Source organism: Hakea prostrata, chromosome 2, assembly GCF_041222555.1.
Source record: "Hakea prostrata isolate BN-2017 chromosome 2, UWA_Hpros_2, whole genome shotgun sequence".
Classification (NCBI taxonomy): Eukaryota; Viridiplantae; Streptophyta; class Magnoliopsida; order Proteales; family Proteaceae; genus Hakea; species Hakea prostrata.
The window spans coordinates 68,779,928-68,793,870 of NC_142601.1; the positions used below are offsets into that span (position 1 = coordinate 68,779,928).

The following is a 13,943-nucleotide window of genomic DNA, read 5'->3' on the forward strand; positions in this document are numbered from 1 at the left end:
GTCCAAAGCGTAGCTGCAGCCCAATCTTCTGAAAAACCTTCGACGCCGAGAGAGAGAGAGAGAGAGAGAGAGAGAGTGAGTGAGCGAGTGAGAAATGGTGAAGAAAACCACTGGGTCGAAGGTAGGAGCTTCTGCTGAAAGCACCAAAGCGGCCTCCCTGAAGTAATCTTTCCCTGCTTACTCTTCTATTCCATCTTTGGTATCTCTCTGTTTTTTTTCTTTCTTTTCCAATAAGTTTGGTTGATTGGTCTTCAGTTGGTTCCTCACTTTGTTTGCTGGATATATTGCAGGTCAAAAGCATTGAAACCAGCGAAGGCGGCAAAACCCAAAGCCAAGACAAAGAAGAAAGCCAAGAAAGAGGACGCCAATAAACCCAAAAAGCCCCCGACTGCTTTCTTCTACTTCTTGTATGTAACTCGCTCACAATTTCCCACAATTACTCACTTTGTTAACCACTGCCTTTTCATACTTCTTTCCATTTTGTTATTCCTCAATGTATAAATGGGCTTGTACTCAAAGTTCAACTAACCCATGGAATTTCAGAAAGTATTATTTTGGAACCAAAACGGAAGCTTTTGGGGATAGGGTTGGCCGTTTTTTTTTTCTAGTCCAATATATCTCCATTTAGTGCATAGGATCAATGACATCATAAAGTTAGTATGTTTGAAAGTAAAATAAAATCTGTAACACAGAGGAGAACAAACATTGAGCCGTTTTGTAAACCTAGGTTTGTTGGCAGGAGCCCTAGGTGAAAGTTGAAAACTGTATAGGTTAATAGCTATCCGAGGCATCAGCTTGGTGCCCTAGGTTTTTTTTTTTGGGTCAAGCTTGGTGCCCTAGGTTTGCATTAATAACTCTATATAGTATACTAATGGTAATTTATGTGATTCTCTATATGCACCATGTGAGGCATATCAATGCAGTAAGATATAATTATACTAGTAATAGTCTAGTATGAAAACACCAACAATAAATAAACAAATCATAAGATATTATATAAGTATATTCATCAAGAAACAAAGTAATAAAGGTAAAGCATAAATCAGAATTATTGATCCAATTTGTGGGGCTTTTTTGACTACTATCTTCTGCTTTCTTGGGCTAATGTGGGAAGGGTTCAGCTAAGAATCACTATGCAGTAGGATTGATAACATGGAGCAGCAGAACTCGAAGTATAATAAACCAGAATTAGTTCCTTAGGAGGTAGAAATGAAACCAGCCTGTACAGTATTAAAGTTAGGTCTAGCTAAGGTGGAGGCTAGTATAATTTAACGCTTTCAATTTCAGCCAATTACTATGGATATAAGTTGAGTCATGAAGATAACTCAGAATTAGTAGATATGAAATCATTTGCAAAGCAATACTGTTTGGGCTCCAAGGAGGATCGACTGTAGGCCCTGATGTGAAGAAGCTTTGCTGCAAGTTTGGTTCAGTTCTGATGAAATGCAGGAGTGATTCTTGGAACAATCTGAGCACAAAAGAAGGGGGAAGAAACTAATATATAAGGTATGTATGATGAAATAAAGGAATAACACAAATTTTGATCATGTTAGATGTATTAAAATTGAAGATGGAGAAGTATTAATGTAGGCTGAGGACATTAGGGAGACATTGAAAAAGGTTTATTTCTATAGCCTACTAAATGAGCATGTTTTGATGGAAGGCTGCATTATTTGTCAAGACACCACATGTCGTGGGTGTTACAATAGGGTGCCTGAAATGATTTAGAGAAGCATTAATGAGGATAAAAGTAGAGAAAATAATGCAGCAAGGTGGACTCCTGACAGAGTTAAACCTTGCATGAACTCTTAAGAGTGAATTACTGAGAAACTCTTATATTGTGATGATTTTTCCATTGAAGAGCTTCATTGTAGATACTTTTTCCCTTTTTTGGGGTGATCCTGGAAAATGAAGGGGGCGGGGTTGGGTCTGAATTTTGCAACATCATCCTTGTCATTCTCTTCCACCATTCTCTTCCACATCTGAAATTTTCATTCTTTATCACAAGAAATCTGGATCCCCATCCTTGCAAGTGCACCTGTTGACTAGCTGAACAGAAAGAACTTTAGGGAGTGAATCATATTAACAAATCTTACAATGAATAGAGGGGACCATAAATCAATTCTTGTAAAAGCCTTAGGTGCAAAATCCAGATATATGCTGCATTCTAACCGTTCCTCTTTGTGATTTTGAAGGGAAGATTTCCGTAAGGATTTCCAAGAAAAGAATCCAGATGTCAAGTCGATGCGTGACGTATGTTCTTGCTGCTTCACATTCTGTTTGATTTAAATTGATGTATCTTTTTGGTGGTTCAACACTTGTTGTTATACTTACATGTTTCAGATTGGTAAGGCATGTGGAGAGAAATGGAAAACAATGACCTATGAGGTTTGTTGATTTGTTTAAGCACCAGATATGTTCTTCAAAATTTTCTTTTTTTGGTCAATTCTCTGCATTTGTAGCCTATCTTTTAGTAAATTTCTGGCATTGATTGTCTGTATCTTCTGAACTGTAACTTTTACCATCATAATGGAACATGTAGTCTTTGGAGGAGTGGTGGGCAATAAGGGTGTTGTTTATGATTGTCAAATAAAAACTCAGTTGGCCATTTAAAGGATGAATGCAAATTTGTATGCTTAGTGTGCTAATGTAATTGACAGGAGATAAGAGAAAATAAGATTGACACAAAAGTGTTTTAGAGTGGTCTGGCAACTCATCTACACCCAAGACCAAGTGTAGTCACCCTCACAATTCTTTTCCGGGTTCCAACAATAATTCAAATGTTTTGGCTCACACTCAAACCTAGTGGTTTCTGAGTAGCACCACAAGAAACTCTTGACAACAATGCCACTGAAGAAATGTTCAAATTTTTCTTCTCAAATTACCACAAGGGCTTCTATCCGGGTATATAACAGAAAGCACATCTTGTCACTGGTACCGAACATGGGCCTACTGAAGTGTCATTTTAAGTGTGGGCTTACACAAGGGCTTATGATATCCAAGAATGCCGCCACTTGCTGCAGTACACAAGAAGGTCAAGTTTAGAATAGGGACTTTACTGTTCAAGGATCATTGCACACAAATCATCTGGGACATCTTGGGAATTAAGAGATAGGTAGATGTATCAATGCAGATAAGTATTTTCACCTTTGAAGACAAGGGATCAGGAAATATTTTTTTTTTTTTGGGGGGGGGGGGGGGTTGGGTTGGAATCATAGACATAGTTGGTTCATTGGAATGCAGGACACTAGTGTAAATATGGGACTGCTGATGCAATATACATCATGATTAACTTATCCCTTAAGATGGTTAAACAACCTATCATGACCATCAGGAAGAAAGATATATGCTTCATCAAATATGCATACACAATGTTGGTATTCCGTAGTAGTTCATCATTCTTTTTTTCTTTGTTCGAGTCATATTCTGCACCTGTGGCAGCTTAAATAATATATGAGGATTTCCATTCACATGACATCATTTATTGGCTGTATCCTGAATAGTGAAGGACCTGGAATTCTTTGAACATTTTGAATATTATCATATATTATCGTATCCTCACTTTTTGTATGTTCTGTTTTGCTTTATGTGGTCTCCTTGACTTCCTAGTTACTTCTTTTACCAGCCTAGTACTTGTTCTGAAATTTCTCCCTCCCTCTCTCTCTCTTTCTTGAATGATATCTTCTTAATGAATTCACTGTAAAACCATTTTCAGTGTTGTTATATGTAGAATATCCATATCTAATTTCCCAAAACCCTAAATTTGAGAACTTCAGTTCCGACCATCAGATTCTGTCCTTATTTGGATTGAACCGCAGTCATTTTAACGCTCGACCTGAGTCTCTTCCTGAATTCTAAACGTAAACACCAATTCTCCAATTTCCCCAAATTTTGAGACCCTAATGCTAATTCTGCCCAAATTGAGTTGTTTCTATTCAGTGGTCCTGTTTTGGCCTTTAGCTCTTCTAAGGTTACGTCAAAAGGTTTTAAGATGAGTATGAAGAGGGAGTATGTGATGTGTGATCTTGGTTACATTAATATGGAGTGATGAGCCACAAAGTGATTATTTTAGGTATTTAGGCTCACTCTTAAATATAGAAGGAGATATAGAGCATGGGGCTTCAGGAAGAACTAAAATAAAATGGATGCAGTGGAGAAGTTTGGAGTTTTGTGTGATCGTCATATCCCTTTAAACATGAAAGGAAAATTTTAAAGGGTAGTACCATGGTAGTCATAAGGTTGGCTATGATGTATGCTGAAGACTGTTGAGCAACTAAGAAGCATCACATGGATGTTTAGTTGAGATGAAGATGTTTAGATGCAAGTATGGCAATTCTAGAAAGGATAAAGCCAGGAATGATCAAATTAGGGTTGATTTGGGAGTGGCTCTGATGCATGAGAAGATATGAGAGAGTTCTATGTTGTGGGAATCTTAGCAATGGCCTATAGATGCACCAGTATAGAGGAGTAATTTGATTTTGATTGAAGGATCTAAAATAGCCATTGAGAGATCTAAATGACTCTAGGAGAAGTGGTTAGGAAAGACATGCATTGCTTAGGCCTTATATCTAGTATGGTCTGGAAAATAGATATGGTTGTAAGGCAAGGATTCATGTAATTGACCCCATTTAGTGTAAGGCTGATTTTTTGCTGTATAGGTTTGTAGCCTTACAATTATATAGGTTCTGGTTGCACTACAAAAAATTAGGTAGCACTCAGAACAGAATATGGAAAGCACTGATAAAAATTTCAGCGCATGGTAGAACCTTGTAAAATAAAACTACTAGCTAGAAATGAAAGACTTAGACCTAAATAATACCTAAATAAATCTCTAGTTAGAAACTGCATATAACCCTCCACAACTCTGGTTTTGAGAGAACTAGCTAACACCCAGACCATGGGCTTTATTGCCTGGCCCAAAAAACCAGATGAAGAATCGTGGGCCTGGTTCTTCTTGGGCATGTGATAATAGGGTTTGGATTCTCTCCTAAAAATCTCCCAATGAGAGCCCAATGAGTGATAGGATTCAATCATGTGGAATATTTTAATCCAAAGGTTAAGAATAAATCTAATGAGTGCTCTTGGATTAGAATGTTTACAGGTGGCTGAATCTTATCACTTATTTGGGCACCCATTGGCAGATTTCTCCTAAGAGAGGAGCCAAATCCTTGATAATATTGCTTGCTGGAATATTTGTCTTCATCAAGAACTGGGATGCTTTACGTGAGATTATATTCCTCTGATGCTCAAAAGTGATCTCGGTGATATCTATGAACATCTTAGTTCAAGTTGATTATTTTCATTAACTCAATCATCTGTGGTCAACATTTCTTTTTTTTTTTTTGGGGTGCTCTTTGGGAAGCTTAATATCCATCTATCAGTGGTAAGATGCTTGACCTTTTCTGGTGTAAAAAATCTTTTTGCAGCATTTATTTTATTGGGTTTCCAATCCCCACCCCCACCCTTTCCAAATAGATAAAGATATTTGTAGAAAAGAAAGTAAACATACCCCTTCCAACCCCCTCCCACGGCAGGGTGAAGTCATTCTTTCTTGGAAGGTTAATGTGTCTGGTTTTTATCTGTTCCTTTTGGTTATTTTACAGGAGAAGGTTCAATACTATGACACAGCCACAGAGAAAAGAGCAGAATTTGAGGAGGCCATGCAAGAGTATATCAAGAGGAAGGTAGTTTGTTTGTTTTGTACTGTTTTGCTTTAGGATTTATGGGATATCTTATTCACTTTGTTTAATGGGATAATTTGGATGGCGAAGTTTTAGCATGGTGACCACTTGGAAAAACAAACTTATTTTCATTTCAATGCAGGAAAGAGGTGAGGATCAAGAAAGTGAAAGTGAGGATTCGGATTATGACGAATAGATGGTTTGATAGGTTGGAAGTTGATCAAATTAGGATCAGAAGTTACTGGCAGGTGTATATTAAGTTCATAGGACAAAAATGCTTCTCACTGCATCCAAGATATACTTTTCTGTAACATTTTTGTTGTATATTATTGCTCAAAATTAGGACTAGAGTGAGCAAAATTCATTTGTTTGGATTTACCATAATTGAAAAGCTATCACCTTGGATCACTTTAGATGGGACCCCTCCCCCCCCCCCCCAAAAAAAAAGGAGAAAGGATAGTGCTGGTTGTTTATTTCCCTGTTAAAATGGAATCTGTCTGCTGAAAATGTTTTCTTCCTTATCTGAGGGATAAGAGATTCCATGACCAAAATGCTACATTTTCAATTTTGGAAGCAAAAACTGCCACAAATTTAATAGAGGCATAACAGTGCTAACAGTGGTTTTCCGCCATGTAATGCTTCAGGATGACTTCATGTTATCACTTGTTGGCTCAACGTCTCTGTGGCTACTTTGAATGGTTCTGAAATCTTCTTATCCTGTTTATAATCGGCTGTGAGACTAGTCCCACTTGATTGAGTAAATGAACTTGCATGCATTCTGACTTTTCAGATTAGTTCCCTCACTTTTGAGCTTGGGCTATGGATATATGGATGAGCTCAAACCATTCGAGTATGAGACTCTTGACTCCACTACTCTTAAAAAGGATATTTTTTTTTCTTCTTCTTTTTCTCATTTGATCATATATCCCTATCTGTAGTACAATCTGAGACTTACTAGTATTATGATGTGCGTTTCTAATTTTGGTAAGATGGTAGTATGATGTACTTGCATTACCTGAAGATCCAAAATGGATTGATTACTTTTGCATGAAATCAAACATCATCCACACCAATTCGAATTTATTCTCTTTTGTGTAGGGATCCTCTCTACTCGGATAGGTTGTTGCCTTTTCCCTTGCATTCTAGATGGCTCGCCTGTCGTATCACCAGTAGGACATGTGGTGCCCATCCAAGAGGGTGGGGGTGGGCGTTCGGCCTGCTCAGGCGAAGAGGATTTCTATTCCTTTGTGCATTGAGTATTTATTTCCCCTACTCCTCAACTGGTTGTTTCTTTTTGAGTAGAACCCTTAGAGAGCTGGAGTTACTCAAAATATAATTTTTTTCCCTTCTTATAATTTGAATGAAACCCTAGGGTATAGTTGAAAATGATCTAATTCAAAATAAATATCAAATAAATATATATATATATTTTTTGGTTAAGTCCCACTAAAACGTGCAATTTGTAATTTAATCTAAAATTAAATATCAAATAATCTGGTGGTTAATGCTAAATAGTTTAGGGGTAATATCGTACCGATGCGTTAATCTTCTCCCGCCACCACCTGCCCATCTTCCGTCTCCCTCCCCAAATTCGCTCGCCGCGTTGCCCGGAGGATCCAAAATGGTGCCTGACGATACTATTCGTTGCTGCTAGGTCGAGCTACTCTCTTGTTTGAAGAAGATTGAATGCTCCATGATCATACCCTTAATTAGTCTTTAAGGCGCGCTTCCAAGTTGCAGGTTCTCTCCATTTTCAATCTTGGTTTAAGTTCAGGTATTGTTTAACTTGTATTTCCGTGTGAATGGGTTAGTGTACTTTGATCGTAATTAATCTTTCTAGGGTTTCAGTTTTCTTTTTAATTATAGTTTTCATCCCCAACAGCTTATATCATTGGTTGATTGTCAGGCTTTCACCGTTTGTTCTTCCTCTAATCGTGTCGCTCTATATGGAATTCGATTAATTTCCTTTTAATTCAGAAATGGAACGGAACGCTCAGAAGGTTCTCTTCTGCTATTGTATGACCGGTGGCGAGCTTTTAAAAAACCCAGATGGTTCTGTTGCTTACCGTGGTGGAATTACTGAAGGATTAAGGGTTGACGAAAGTACCAAATATGATGATTTTGTGGCTCAAGTGTGCAGTAAACTCAAAGTCGACCCATCCTCAGTAACACTTAAGTATACTATCCAATATGACAAGGCCCGCCTTCTTACCTTGGCTGGTCAAGCTGAAATTGCAAATTTGTTGGATTTCAATCAAGGAACTGCTGATGTATATGTAATCAAGGCAGAAGAGACATTGATACAGCTACAGACGCCAGCAGTTTCTAGGTAACATAATTTTTGTGCTCTATCTGGTTATGAGGAAAATAAAAATTAGCAACTGAATTTGAATTACATGTTCAATTCCCTTTTGTTATTATTATTATTTTTAGTTTGCAACCTGATGGAGCCTAGTTGGTTTGAACAATTCAGCTATATTCAATGTTAACTATTTGCAATACACCCAGGTGTTCTGGAAGTGTTGCTACAGAGTTACCTTTAGAGGACTCAGACTATGTTGATTCACTAACCACTGAAGAACGGCTGCCTCTGCTGGCAACATCATGGGCAAGCACAATAGAGGGTGTTGGACAGATTTTCGATAGTGCAGATGCATTTCGAGATGAACTCAACAAGTACTCCATTGCCTGTGGCTTTGGGTATAAGTACACGAGGAATGCTTCAGTCCGTATGATAGCACAATGTGAAGTTGATGGTTGCCCATGGGCCATTGCTGCAAGCATGTTGGGAAAGACTGGCAAGGTGAGGGTGTACAAATATGAAAAATCACATAATCACAAAGATAATTGTTCAAAAGCTTCAAAGGTTCGCATGCCAAAGAGGTTGATTGCAAAGATCATGGCAAACAAGGTCCGCGAGAATCCTGGTTACTTGCCAATGGATATAATTAAGGACTTCAAGCGTGACTACAATGTGGATTTAACTTACCAGCAAGCTTGGCGGGGCAAGGAAATTGCAATGCAGGAAGTCAACGGGTCGTTTTTGGACTCCTACAAGCTGTTACCTGGGTTTTGCGAAAGAGTAATGAAGTCTAACCCTGGGACTCTTGCAGTTTATACACAGAAAGATGACTCTACCTTCAATCAGTTATTCATTTCATTCAATGCTTCCACTCATGGGTTTCGGGTGGGTTGCCGCCCTATTCTGTTTATAGATGGTATACTCTTGAAGGGAAAGTTTCTTAGTACATTCCTTTCCGCAACAGCCATGGATGCAAATGATGATATGTTTCCAGTGGCCTTTGCTGTGGTTGAGTCAGCTTCTTTGCAAGACTGGACATGGTTCTTTGGAAACTTGAAAGTAGCTCTGAAAGACAGTAGAGACATTATCTTCGTCTCAGACTGGAATGAACACCTCCTTCAGGCAGTTAATGATACATTTGGTTCTGTGCGTCATGCACATTCTTACCGCCACTTGAGTGAAAGTTTCAAGTTGTTTCTTAGAGGCCAGCATTTGTCTAATTCTATAAAAGATGCCTTGAGGACAATCTTGGACAAACTCGCATACTCAAGGAACCGGATAGATTTTGATAATGCCCTGGGACAAATGCAGTCACTTTCTAATGAGGCATATGATTGGGTGCTGGAAAGTGAACCTATGTGCTGGGCTAATTCTCTTTTCCCGGGTAAGCGTTATGACAAGTTCAGCTTGAATTTTGATGAATCTTTTACCACATGGGTTCAAGAAGCTCAAGAATTGCCAATTATGGGATTTGTTAACCTAATTCGATTGAAGATAGCAGACCTCATGTGTGGAAAGCGTACTGAAGCTTCAACTTGGCAGCTTCCAGTTGGTAGCCAGATTGATGATAAATTAAAAGGAAACATGGAGAGAAGTCAAGGATTTGGTGTCCATTATTTGTCAGACTCAAAATTTGAAGTATGTGTTTTACCTAACAAGTATGTTGTTGATTTACATAACAGGAACTGCACATGTCGGGAATGGGATATGACAGGTCTCCCTTGCGAGCATGGTTGTGCAGCTCTTAGAAGTATTAATGCGGATGCGTATCATCATGTAGAAGCTTGCTACCTGAAAGAGACACAACAGGCGATATACTCAGAGCAGATGCACCCAGTACCAATTCATGAAATTCCTAATGGTGCTGCCACTGATGGAAACAGTGATGAGGATTCCAGCACTGGACTTGGCCTTCGTCCTCCTACTGTTCGCCGTTTACCTGGCAGGCCGAAGGGGAAGCAAGTGAAGCCTGACCCTGTAGATAAGAGACCACTTCATTGTGCTCAGTGCAAAGAGGTTGGCCACAACCGCAGAAAATGCAAGGCCCAAAAGCTAGCAATTCCTAGAAATACAGGTATATTAATTACATTGATTTCCCTTTTAAAATAAAAAAATAAAAAAAGAGTTCGTCAAGGCTAGGTGTCCTATTTTTGGGGGTGGGTGGGGGGTGGGGGGGAGGTTGATCCTTTGTCAGTAGTGAGCATTTTCCGGCTGTTATGGGAAAATCGTTTAGGTGTTTAGGTGCCTTTATATTCTTTAAGGTTGGGAGGATTCAAACGCCAGTCCTTTAGTAGTCTATGTAGACATGAGCAATATTATTGATGGTTCTTCCATAATGAATAACGGCCTTGGAGACCATGGAGACTAATGCTCTGGCACTACCTCAAACCTTTTTTCTTCTCCTCTCTACTTATATTTAGCATTGCATAAAATTATTTGTTGGCAATTGGAAACTCAAAATGGATATATCCTATATTGTGGATGAGTATGTCTTTTGCTTACTCTCCGTTCTACTTCTCATCTACCATTTCTCTTTTTAATATTAGCAAAATCTCTGTGTCTTTGTGAAGTTCCATAGTCCATCTGTGGCCTGTCAGCCTCCCTTTTGCAGCAGGTCCTTCAAGTTGAATTTTGATTGTGTTTCAGCGATAACCCACTACAGTCAGGTATAGGATATGTGTTGAGGAATAATGGGGGAGATATATTTCTAGCTTTCTCTTACCCAATTGGCTGCAAATCCCATGGGTTCTCTCTGGGTGGTAAATTTGGTGCCAGAATGAGAGGTTCTATGCTTTGGGCCGCAAACCACTTGTTTGAATCCATTTTAAAATAAACGTGATCCAATGGGTGTTACAAAGGAGACTGAATATATATGCAGGCTAGATGGTAAGGGAGTAGATAGGATGAACCATAGGTTCTTATTAGGCACCCCTTTTAACATGATACAAAATATAATTCGAAAACAGAATCTGTGTCAACTGTTTGTAGTCAAAATCAACCTGTTCTGGTCAAGAAAATAGTTTGGTCGGTGTTTGCAAACCAACCGTAACCCAACCCCCAGAACTCCAATGTTCTGACCATTGATTGTAAACCGTAGGTGTTTCCAGAGTCAGCGATTTAGGTTTCTAACCTAGGATCTTAGATAAAAATGCATCTAGGTGTTTCCAGAATCTGCAATTTAGGTTTCTAACCTAGGAACTTAGATAAAAGTGCATCAAAGACTTGGATGGATACTAAATTGTGTTGGATTGCATCATGCCAATGGTAGAATGATTCCTTGAAGATAGTGTGAAATTAAATGGCTGGATTGAGATTAGTCAACAAAGAACCCAGTCTGGAGATTAAACTGGTCCCTATAGTACCCTGAAATATGAAGAGAATCTGCTACTCGGATCTTCCATATGAACACTTAGTCAATAAACAAACCAATATGAAGATTAAACCAGTCTAATAATACCCTGAAATTGGGATTTGGGAGGGGGGGGGTGGCTATTGAAATTCGTGGTTTTGTTTGAGACTTTGGAATTGAATGTACAGCAGTAACTGTCCTGTACAGTTTTCAGTCAATGCAAAATTATTTGTCACATTTACATTAATTAGCTTTTGCTGTGATGCTATAGACTAATTATCCCACAAGGGTTGCACTAGGCTACTCTATTCTCTATTTTTTCATTAGTTGTTTCAATGAAAAAATGTTTTATTCTCCTTAATAGGTTTGCATCTGGCTCTTCATTCTAAGCAGACAAGGTTTTGACTGCACAGTGTTCAATAACTTCTGAGAACCGAGGCATACATTCATTAGCTAGATGATTTATCCAGTTTTGATGGAAAATTAACTTGTTCTGACCGGTTTGAGCCATGCTTAATGCAGGGAATGATGGGTCTAATGAAAGTAACTGCTAGAATGCGAAAGTAGAAGACACTATATGTAGCTTATCGGTACTGATTGACCTATGTGAGCTAATCTGGGAAGAAAGAAAAGAGAAATTGCTGACTTATGAATCTAATGCATTACTGCAAATTCAACTTTTTAAAGATGAGCAAATTCTGGAACAAAACTAGTGGGATTTCTCTTTTATTTCTTGTCATTGTATATACATCTACATTCCTGTATTGTTTCGACATGTATTAGAATTAGGGATCCTTGGTAGTTCTTCATTGAGTTATAGCACAGCTGTCAGTGGTGAGACTTAATGAATTATTCATTCTTCTGACACATTGTGTTTTGAGTTAAAATGCCAAATGAGACATTTCCTCAAACGTAATTAGAAATTCAAGTCTGCAACTCAGAATTGCAGTCATTAAAGGGGATTCAAATTGATTATGGCACGCTCTCTGATCATCTTTGGTGCCAAAAAATATACATCGGAGTGAATAAACAGTAAAGTTCTGTTAAAATCATACCATGATAAACATAATTCAGCTAGAATTGTGGAGAATGTGAACCTATTTACAGTAGCAAGTTCGAAGCTTGAAAGCAATTATGAGTATTAGATGGATTGATCGATTCCATATTAAAGTTGTGTTAAAATTCAAATTCAAGGAGTTTGGGTAGTGGGGGACCTCTAAGTAGGGTATATGATTTTAATAGGAACAGTGATGGCAGTGCATATAATGGTGCAAGCTATGATGAACACGATGATGAAGACTTCAGTGTATGCAATGCATCCATCTGTTTTGGAAAGACTGTCAGAAACTACTTCAAATCTAAAATGGTATGCTAGAGAACTTAGGTGCTTATGTTACTGAACTTTCTTTCCACTTCTAAAAGGTCCTTTTCAAAAGCTTATCGAGTTCTTGAACAAATAAGATCTTAACTTGGCCAAGCAATTAAATGGGTATCTTTTAGTGGGTCATCATGGTTGGAAAGAGATACAGATTGATCGATCTTTGAAGACAAATGTCTTATAGATCTATGGTGAGAGAAGATAAAAAGGAAAAAACAAATGGAGGAAAAGAGGGGAAACCATCAAATTCGAGGGCCTAGCTAAGGTTAATTAATTGTATCTCTCTTAATCAACGTTCAATAATGTTTCTGTTCTAAAAAACCAGTGCTTGTATAAACCATATTTACATGTTTATGTGCTAAGATATTGTTCTTTGTTTGGAGTGGGCATTTGTTTTAACTTGTTTTTGAACAAGATTGCAGGGTAAGAGAGCAAAGCGGATAGGGTTTACAAGTAGGAATAGGGTTGGGGGTAATCTCAAGACGACCTTCACTGCTGAGATTATTTTGTTAAGTTTTTGTTCTGTTATAAGAACATGTAATTCATATCCTTCAAAAGACGTTTTTTATATCAACTTTTCTGATCAGTTTGCTCTTGAAGAACAAAAGAAATGACCCAACCCGTCTACCAACTATTCTTGTCTTCTCTAAAAGCAAAAGAATTATTTTCTGAGAACATTATCAAACGCATCCTAGGGACTTAGAGGACCTCAAGTTCATGACTGATCAACCGTGACACATTCAAATTTTTTTTTTTGTAAAATACAAAATTATTAACTACTTAAGGACATGCCCTTGAACCTTCACATGAACTTACCAATTCTTTGTTAGCCCCACTTGGAGCTTATGTAAAGACCCATTGTACAATTTGACAAGGCAATAGATAAAACAAGCATTACACAGTGGGGTTCAACTGCAGTGTTGTGCATTACTGTAGTGCATTTAATGCACAACACTGACCATTCATTTCATTTTCATTGTACGCAACTCAATGCTACACAGTTAATTGCAGCACTAAAGCTCTATCATGTAGAGTGGGTCACCTCATGACCCTAATACTATAATGTTTATGTTCATGCTTTTTTCAGTGGCTATTTCTTTTTGTTATGAACAAAATAAATCAAACTATTAATACTTATATATATTTTTCTCCCACCATTTTTTTTGACCACAACTTCTGTGATATCTTCAGATATACAAAATATAAATAAGCATAATGAAACTAACATTATTG

At 38.0% G+C, this 13,943-nt stretch overlaps 2 protein-coding genes across 3 annotated transcripts; both read left to right on the forward strand.

Annotated features, from left to right (window-relative positions):
- Positions 1-6,096, forward strand: LOC149026041 (HMG-box (high mobility group) DNA-binding family protein). Its single transcript, XM_089146262.1, has 6 exons — positions 1-162; positions 291-407; positions 2,196-2,253; positions 2,344-2,388; positions 5,604-5,684; positions 5,824-6,096. Exons 1-6 carry the CDS (start codon positions 95-97, stop codon positions 5,875-5,877), a joined length of 423 nt encoding a protein of 140 aa, XP_089002388.1. The 5' UTR covers positions 1-94; the 3' UTR covers positions 5,878-6,096.
- Positions 6,097-7,216: 1,120 nt separating this feature from the next.
- LOC149026042 (uncharacterized) lies at positions 7,217-12,300 on the forward strand. 2 transcript variants are annotated; one of them, XM_089146264.1, is made up of 4 exons: positions 7,217-7,455; positions 7,588-8,010; positions 8,190-10,057; positions 11,855-12,300. In XM_089146264.1, exons 2-4 carry the CDS (start codon positions 7,661-7,663, stop codon positions 11,884-11,886), a joined length of 2,250 nt encoding a protein of 749 aa, XP_089002390.1. In that variant the 5' UTR covers positions 7,217-7,455; positions 7,588-7,660; the 3' UTR covers positions 11,887-12,300. The 2 variants fall into 2 exon arrangements, with proteins under 2 accessions (XP_089002390.1, XP_089002391.1); XM_089146265.1 differs by having other exon boundaries at positions 7,659-8,010.
- The last annotated feature ends 1,643 nt before the right edge of the window (positions 12,301-13,943 follow it).